Here is a 9,634-nt window from a genome sequence, read left to right on the forward strand (position 1 = left end):
TTTATAACACATCTGTTATTTTGGATTTGGGTTTACATTTTTAAGTTTGAAATTTCATGTTCTTTTGAGATTTCTATTATTTATAATCAGTTAGAATTTGAAGTGAGTTTTGATTTTTGGTTTGAATGTTGATAGGGGATAAGAGTTCTGACCGGAGTAGCCAAATTTTTCCGATCACGTGACTCGGGGAAGAGATGGTTGAATTTTCTAGGTGTTTTTCAGATAAAAAATGAAAAATTAATATGGATAATTCCTAACTGTTAATTTGTGAGACACATAATTTGGAGGAAAATAGATCTTTTGTCCCTTTACAATTTAAATAGAAGAAAATGTCTTTTTAAAAATTTTTATATGTTTTTTCAGATATCTATGTGTAAAAAATGAAGATCTCTCGTAGAAAGATCATAAAACTAAAAAAAAAAAGTTTATCACATCAACACTTGTGACCAAATTGAGACATTTAATTGATTAAGATGATCATCACTAGGTAATTTTAAATGATTCTAAGTATGTATTAGCATCCGGAACCGTGCAATATGTTCTCGTCTCACACACCGAATGGATCATTGTTATGGGGGAGAGCTTCAGTCATCTACTCTTTCTTGCTTCATATAAAGGTATGGCTGAACACTATTTAGCCTATTTAGCCAAGCCTTTGGGAGGCAGAAGTGTCTATTTTTTTCTTTAAAAAATGCTTATTTTAAAAAAAATGAGGTATTGGATTAAATTTTTAGGAGAAAATAAGTATTTTAAGGAATAACAGAAGCTGTTTTTCAAAAGTTAAAAAAATAGTTTGTAGATAAAGGGAAAAGGGTCAAAAATACCCCTTTTCTTTGTTTTAATGTTAAAAATATCATCTGTTACAAATTTGAGTCATTTATGTTCTTCCCGTCAGTTAAAGTGTTTAAATATATCCTATCTATGCAGAAATCCTCAAATCGCCCAAAATAACCTCATTTCATGTTTTTTAAACCGCTCTATTATTTAAATCCGACCCAACTTATTTATAACCCATAGGATTTGATCGGTCGTTTCATCTAAATTCTCCAAATTTAGGATAGTTTTGGATGAAATTGGTAGATGAAGGCCGTGAATTATGTGATTGTGGAACTTTCTAGTGGAAGAAAATGTGTGTAATTGATAGATTTCTAGGTGATTTGAGATTAATTACAAAGAAGGAGAGAGATATGGATGGAGCAGCAGCCATTTCTCTCATCCAAAAAATATTGCCGGCTAATGGAATTTCCACAGTATTTAGGGCAAATAACACTCTATGGCATTTTGGGTAAAGTATTTACCCGAAATGGCCATAATTTTTTTTTTTTTTTTTTACATTTTGCAGCCTTCATCCCATTTTTTTTTAAATAATTACCCGAGATAGTCACCCCCTTCCCCCTCATATCAAACTCCAAGATGCTATTTTTCCTTCCAAATCTCTTTTTAATGTTGGTGTTTTTTTAAGGGTAAAATGTGCATAAAACACATACATTATGTTACACTTTTAACACTGTATAAACACTGTATAACACTGCATAACAATGTAGAAGTGTGTATAAACAACTCTTATACGTTATTATACATTTTTATACAAGGTTTATAAATTGTCTACAGTAGGTGTATAAAGTTGTACATTATTGTATAATGCTGTATATACAAGCTGCGGCCATAATTTGTTGGATCATAGGTTTGTAATTTAAAAATATGGCTACGCAAAAGTAATTTTATGTGCTAAATTGTATATTACTGAAATTCCCACATTTATTAATTTCCTCTCCCTATCTCTCAATCTTGGGGCCCCGCCTAGCACTAACTTTTTAGAATCTCCATTTCATTTTTTAAAAGATGTCCATAATCGTGCTTCATTGGGTTCCATCAATGGCTTCTAAGACTTTTGCTTTCCTCAATCAAATGTATGGGTTATTAATTAAGTTAGACTCGGGTTTAAATATGAAGCGGGTTAAAAACATGAAATCAGGTTATTTTGGAGGTTTGGAGATTTCTGTTTTGGGCATATTTGAACACTTTACTAATGGGTGGGGCATAAATGACTTAAATTTATAACGGAGGATATTTGTAGCCAATAAAACAAAGTAGATGGGTAATTTTGACTCTTTTCCCTTTAAAAAAGTGTTTTTGAGAAAAATACATATAAAAACAATTTTTAAAAACTTAGCCAACCATAAATTGCTTGTCGACGAAAGTACTTTTGAAAAAAACATTTTTTAAAATAAGTTTATTTTAGAAGTTTGGTCAAACAAGCTGACACGGGAGCAAATGGTTGTCACATTTTGGAAGATAAATAGAAATCCAACATTAACAAAATTCTAAAAAGAAGCTTCTTTGTTTTTTTTTTTTTTTTTTTTTTTGTTTGTTTGTTTAGATTCATGATTATGTAGTTCTCTTGGCCGCTGGATCCTATAGAAATCATTTGAGCACTCATTCAATATTTTAAGGTAATTAGTGCCCTAAGACCTTTCTAACTCTTTTGACCAATCTGTCTACACTATACAGTGTGAGAACAGACACATAAAATAAATGGTCGGTTTTGATAATATATACACAAAAAAGCTAAATATCCAGTTCAACTAATTTTCCTAGTAAACAAAGTGGGTAGATAACTGCATAAAGGAGATTCAAAGAATATTTGTAACAGATACAGTTTCTAATGTGTTGCTAAAGGTCATATTAAGGAAAGGGATACCACAAATCTTAAATTCTCTCAATCTTATAAAAGAGAGAAAATGTTTGTTTAAAAAATAGTGGTAGTAAAGCACGTTCTCTCTTTTAAATCCCACTTGATAGAAGTGGGAGAATTGGTGCACTTTCTTGGCTAAATTACTAAGAGGGACAAGGGTGGGACAAAGAAATAAACAGGAGCAAACAAGGAGTTGTACCAGGAAAAATAATGGAGTTGGAAAATGTCCTAGCTCTTTTACTTGTATTTTCTTGTTCTTGTTTAACTCTTTTTGCAAGTGAAGAAAATATCAAGGAGGGAAAATCAATCACTGGTAATCAAAAAATGGTTTCAGCTGGTGGAAGTTTTGCCTTAGGCTTCTTCACTCCAGGTAATTCTACAAATACTTACCTTGGCATATGGTACAATACTATCCCTGAATTAACGGTCATTTGGACTGCTAATAGAGAATCTCCAATCCCTCAGAACTCTACTGCAGTTTTCACTATTGGCGATGACGGGAATTTAGTGCTTTTTGATGAGAAGGATAAGCTCATTTGGTCATCAAATGTTTCATCCACAAGCACAGGAGAATTATTAACTTCAAACTCTACTGTGGGAGCACTGTTAGATACTGGAAATCTTGTCCTCATGTATGGTGAGTCGAATATATTGTGGCAGAGCTTTGAACATCCTACGGATACATTTATGCCTGAGATGAAACTCGGTTATAATAGAAAAACTGACAAACGAATCATGATCAGTTCGTGGACAAGTAACGAAGATGCTCGGCCTGGAAATTTCTCTTTTGGGATAGACCCTGAAGGGAGTTCACGGTTTTACGTTTTGAAGCACAACAGTATTTATTATAGGTTGGATGATAGTAATGAATACGCTGGAGGGAATCTCCTAGGAATTGCATGGTATGTTTCTGTTGTTTCTGGAAATGATGGAGTATTTATGACTTATGGTTACACCAAAGGCTTGACAACATTAAGGGCCGCTTTGGCTCCTAGTGGGTACCTTCAGGTACTGTTATGGACCCAATATGCTAATAAGTGGAGAGTTTTAATTCAGGTACCACAAGCTCCTTGTGAACGTTATGCGCAGTGCGGTCCATTTGGCAGCTGTGGGGTCAGATCAAGTAGATCATGCAGATGCTTAACTGGATTTGACCCAAGATTCTCGACAGATTGGGCAAACGGGAAATGGAATGGAGGTTGTGTGAGAAAAGTAGCATTGGGTTGTGATGGCAGAGACAAGTTCTTGAAACATCAGAATATGAAGTTTCCGGACCATGCTATTTCCTTAGGACATATTAGCATTAAGGAATGTGATACTCAGTGCATTAGGAACTGCTCCTGCTCTGCTTATGGTTATTCAAATAGCACATGTCTAATTTGGTTTGGAGATTTACTAGACCTTTCCCATAACTATACTGGCGGCAGAGTTCTCAATGTTCGGGTTCTTGGCTCTGAGTCAGGTATATTCACTTCTATCCTTATCAATTCTACTAACAACGATTGTTTACATCTTTGGTCTATTAAACTAAATTTATTTACTTTTTGTCTTCTGTATGCAGTTACACATGATGGATCTGGGAATTCAACTCACAGACACAGAATTTTCATTGCTACAATTGTTTCTGCAATATCTGCCATCTTGGTTCTTATCAGTATTATTGCCTTTATCTTCAAAAGAAAGAGCTTGAGAAGACAAGGTTTGTCTAGTACTTCTTAATTGTATATTAGCACTAGTACTGAATCAAAATTTGTATGGATTACACTGGTTTTCTTTACTGATTGCTGTTTGAACTAGGCTGGAACAATGGAACTAAAGCTCTCATTAGGTCCGTGTCTAGTTTATATTCTGCTGAAGAAAGCGATATGAAGCTGCTGCAGTACAGCCTGCAGAAAATAAGAGAGGCTACTAACAACTTCCATGGAGAAAACAAACTTGGAGAAGGTGGATTTGGCCCTGTGTTTAAGGTGCTAAATTCAGTGTTGATATTTTACTGATGCTACTTTGAGATATCCCTCTCATTTTCCTTTCATGAGTGTGGAGAATGTGGATTTAAACATTCTATTTCAGGGGGTTTTGGCTGAGTTCGGAGACGTAGCCATCAAAAGACTTTGCAGGAGGTCATCACAAGGACTGGAGGAGTTCATGAATGAATTGAAGCTAATTGCAAAACTGCAGCACAAAAATCTTGTCAGCCTCTTGGGATGCTGTGTTGAAGGCGATGAGAAGATACTAATCTATGAGTATATGCCCAATTGCAGCTTGGACAAATTTCTGTTTGGTTGGTCTTCTACAATTTTTAAGACTCGCATGACTTAAAATTTTATTCCTCTCAATTCCCTTGGCTAATGAGATAATCATTTTTATTCTAGACACTTCTCTAAAAGTTATTCTAGATTGGAGTACACGATTCAAGATAATAGAAGGAATTGCTCAAGGAATTCTTTACCTACATAAATACTCAAGATTAAAAGTCATTCATAGGGACTTAAAGGTTAGCAACATTCTGCTAGATCAGGAGATGATCCCTAAAATATCAGACTTTGGAATGGCAAGGATTTTTGGGACTGATCAAACACAGGCCAATACAAACCGAGTGGTTGGTACATAGTAAGTGTAACCCCTTATGATTTGTGGTTCCTGAACTTTACTAGCCTTTTTTTTGTTTTTGCCTCGTGTATATCTAATGAAGACTGATTTATACAAATGTGGCATAGTGGCTATATGTCTCCGGAATACGTAGTATATGGCCAATTTTCAGAGAAATCAGATGTATTCAGCTTTGGAGTATTGCTGTTAGAAATTCTGAGTGGTGAGCGTAACTCAGGTTTTTTCATGACTGAAGTTTCTGTGTCCCTCTTAGGATGGGTAAGAATACTGACAATTTTGGCATCTTTGTCCACGTTTTGTTTTCTTTCAATATTTTTCCTTTTTTATTTATGGGGCGACTCATTTGAACTTTAGGCATGGAATAAGTGGAAAGAAGGAAGCATCTTGGAGTTGATTGATCCATCAATAAGGGAATCCTGCGACAGTAACAAAGCAACAAGGTCCATTCTGGTTGCCCTTCTTTGTGTTCAAGAAATACCAATTGATAGGCCAACAATGTCTGATATAGTTGTCATGTTAAGCAATGAAACTATACCCATCCCTGAACCAAAAGAACCTGCTTTTCGCAGCAGCTGGCAATCTCCGCAGTTACGTGATGTATCCATAAATGAGATGACAATTACCTTGCCGAAACCTCGATAAGTGGATTTGGTTTTCCTTTTTTTGTAGTTAGCATAGAACCACCTCAATTGTATTTGTAGATAGAAGAGATGTTTGATATCTCCCTTGATAGGGACTCCAGTTTGGGAGAACTTTGGGATAAACTAATCTGGAGAGTTTTACTTCAAAAATCTTTTGGGGTTTTACTTGTACCAGACAATAAGGTCCTTAACCATTGAACCTACAAAAGTGTAGGTTCTGGTGTCTTGTTTTTTTTTTTTTTTTTTTCTGTTCTTCCACTGTATCAAATTTGTGATCATCTTGCTTTTAATGTTCACTTTGCTTAAATTTTGGTCAAATTCGTAATGAAAGAATTTTGGTTTATGCAAAGAGCAGTTCCATGTAGTTGGAGATTGAACAAATAACAAAGTTAAGTAACGCTCTAGTTTACAGAGTGAAAAGCTGCTTAAAAGAAAAAAGAAACTTGATGATTGCAAATGTAAATATCCTTAGTCAATGAGAATATGGGGGATAAGAATTCTGTGGTAGTTGAAGCTTAAAAAGTTTGGCTACCTGTCTCAGTGTTTTCATTTATATACTTGTATACGGTAAAAACCGGATGTGTGTTAAACCGGTATGACCAGAGACCGAAGGAAGAGAGGGAAGGACATTATTTGGTCCGGGTTTTCCCATAGCCGAGTTGATCATGGCCGTTCCTCCGTTTGATCAAGGCCGTTCCTCCGAGGTTGATCAAGGCCGTTCCTTCGTTTGATTGTGGCCGTTAGTCCGTTTGATCGTGGCCGTTGGTCCGGGAGATCCGTTGCGCGACTGCCACGCGTCGATAACGTCCTGCCATGTTCAACTGCCAATCGTACGGGTGTCAGACCGTACGGCCAACCTAACCCAACCTAATCTGTTTCAGAGTTTTTCTTTATTTTTTAGTTTCTCATATTGTATGAAGCCCATGAAGCAACACTATAAATAAGGGTCATTGCCCACTTTTGAGGGGTTGGCTTCCTCATGTCAAGAACTCTTATAATAGCAAAAAATATATAAACTCTCTCTCTCTCTCCCAAATATCTGATTCCGGTCCAAATTTATTGTGTTCATCTCTTAAATTTATTCAATCAAGTGATACTCATAGTAGTAGACATATAACCTCTCATTATCAGTTGCTTCTCCATAGCATATTTATATATTTCTTTTTTCTATCAAATAGATTAAGGCACAACCACGTATCCTATACCTCACTCACAAATTTAATTGATTATCCAAATTCGGGGTAAACAGTTTGGCGCCCACCGTGGGGCTAGGATAATAGTGGTCTTTGATTTTGATCCCTATCTCACCCATAAAACCAAAAATATCTTCTGTTCGTCTCTGAAAAAACGGACCAAATGGCTGACAGTGGGCAATCTGGTCACGTCAACAACAACGAGATCGTGGCCGAAAATGAAGGCAGCGGGCCACGAGGATTACCAAACCCTGCTGACCCTAACCCCGTTAATTCGAGGGAGGGCCTCAACCGTCAAAACACCGTGGACTAGGAGAATGCCGCCCAGCCGGCCACTGACCTTTTAAATACACACAATTCGATTACTTTGTCCCGGACTCAGGGCCGGAAAGAACCGGATACCCCAAATGATAATATTGACTTACGTTTAATTTTTGAAATGTTGCAGGAACAGAGAGCGGCGATTGCCAAACAGGGAATCGCAATAGCCCGGTTGCAAAACGGAAGGGATAAAACGACCTCGGAGGAGGAGAAGGGTGTTGCTGAACCCAGAAGAGATGAGGCACGGATGGTTGAGAGCGATGGGTCCGGAGCTGGTTCCTCCACCGAGGTTCTGAGAATGCTCGAAACTTTGGCAAAGCGGGTAGACTCGACCGAGAAGAGGGTGGAAACATACAACTCTCGGGTGGACCAAATCCCGGGGGCTCCGCCTTTGCTGAAGGGGCAGAATTCGAATAGGTACATCCAAAGGCCTTTTCCTCCGAGTGCAGCTCCGAAATTAATCTCGAAGAGGTTCAAAATGCCGGATATCCAGAAATATGACGGCATAACGGACCCACACGAACACGTGACCTCATACACCTGCGCTATAAAAGGCAATGACATGGAGGAAGACGAAATTGAATCGGTATTGCTGAAAAAGTTCGGGGAAACTCTGTCAAAAGGAGCATTGACGTGGTACGACCATCTGCCCGCGCATTCAATCACTTCTTTCGAAATGCTCGCCGATGCCTTCATAAAAGCTCACGCCGGTGCCAAAAAGGTGCAGGCCCGTAAGGTAGATATTTTCTGTATAGCTCAGAGAGACGATGAATTACTGCATGAGTTTGTCAACCGATTTCAAAGGGAACGAATGGAGCTCCCTCTGGTTCCGGAGGAATGGGCTGCACAAGCTTTCACAAAGGGGCTCAATGTTCGGAGCTCAACGGCTTCGTTCAAATTAAAGGAAAGCTTGCTGGAGTACGAGGCTGTGACATGGGCTGATGTCCATAACCGATACGAGTCGAAGATTCGGGTGGAGGATGATCAACTTGAGCTTCCCCCGAGGCCAATAAATATGAACAAAAGTTTTGAGAGACCAAGGAAAAATCATGAACCGGAGGCCAGATCGTCGAGGGAAAGGTATCAGCCATATTCCCATTCGGAGAAGCCAAGCTTTAGGTCGGAGAAATCTAGGGTTGGCCCGAGCCATTTCTCCGATCGAGGTGATAAACGGGTCGAGCGCCCAAATGACCAGCTTATTACCTTTTAAAATAACTCAGCTCACCATTATTTCATTTAATGGACCGGCCCAACAAATAATCCAGTCCATTACCCATTTGCCCGACCCGGTCCATTCAAAAGAATGAAAAAGAGAAAAGGACAAAAATGGTCCCTTAACTATGATAGTAGGTTCAAAATAGTCCTTTAACTATGCACTTAACAGTTTTAGTCCTTTAAGTTTGTTACAAGATAACAAAAATGGTCCCTTAACTATGAGAGTAGGTTCAAAATAGTCCCTTAACTATGCACTTAACGGTTTTGGTCCTTTAAGTTTGCCATAAGTTGACAAAATGGTCCCTTAACTATGAGGGTTGGTTAAAAATAGTCCCTTAAGTATGCACTTAACGGTTTTGTTCCTTAAGTTCACCAAAAGTTAACAGTTTTAGTCTCTGACAAACTATTCATCGAACTCTGTTCGTTAGATTTGACTAGAACTGTAAAAAAAAAAGGAAAAAATTAGCGAGAACTCACATCTAGAGGTACACATTATTAAAGAAATGGTCAAATGCCTCGGGACAAAATTGACGGACGTCAGTCGGTTATAGGAAAAAACCTACAGACTTGATAATGTCAGAAAATGGTGTCTAGAAATACAAAGACCGACGGACTCTATCGATTAAAACTGAGGGAATCCATCGACTAAATAAAATACACTAGACTTTAGAAATAAATTAGAAATAGCAGAAACTAAAAAAGTTGTCACTACCAAAAACAAGCGAAAAAAACGATGGACGGAAACCGATGGATAAAATCGAGGGACACTATTTTATTTTATTTTTATTTTTATTGTTTTTTACGAAAACCAACGGAAGTCCATCGGTTATTTTTGAGGAAAAATGCGCGGAAACTATTTAAAAAAAAAAGAATCACTACACTGGAAGTATTTAGTTTTCTCTAGTTTTCAGTAAAAACGAATCTAATGTATTTTACTTAGCGAATGGACTCCCTCGATT

At 37.5% G+C, this 9,634-nt stretch overlaps 1 protein-coding gene across 1 annotated transcript; it reads left to right on the plus strand.

Annotated features, from left to right (window-relative positions):
- Positions 1–411: 411 nt before the first annotated feature.
- LOC132618219 (G-type lectin S-receptor-like serine/threonine-protein kinase At4g27290) lies at positions 412–6,183 on the plus strand. The gene is made up of 7 exons (XM_060333277.1): positions 412–4,157; positions 4,257–4,394; positions 4,493–4,662; positions 4,766–4,976; positions 5,068–5,305; positions 5,413–5,563; positions 5,660–6,183. The coding sequence occupies exons 1-7, from the start codon at positions 2,906–2,908 to the stop codon at positions 5,945–5,947; spliced, it is 2,448 nt and encodes an 815-aa protein (XP_060189260.1). The 5' UTR covers positions 412–2,905; the 3' UTR covers positions 5,948–6,183.
- The last annotated feature ends 3,451 nt before the right edge of the window (positions 6,184–9,634 follow it).

The sequence above is a fragment of the Lycium barbarum genome, chromosome 11, assembly GCF_019175385.1.
Source record: "Lycium barbarum isolate Lr01 chromosome 11, ASM1917538v2, whole genome shotgun sequence".
NCBI classification, from domain to species: domain Eukaryota; kingdom Viridiplantae; phylum Streptophyta; class Magnoliopsida; order Solanales; family Solanaceae; genus Lycium; species Lycium barbarum.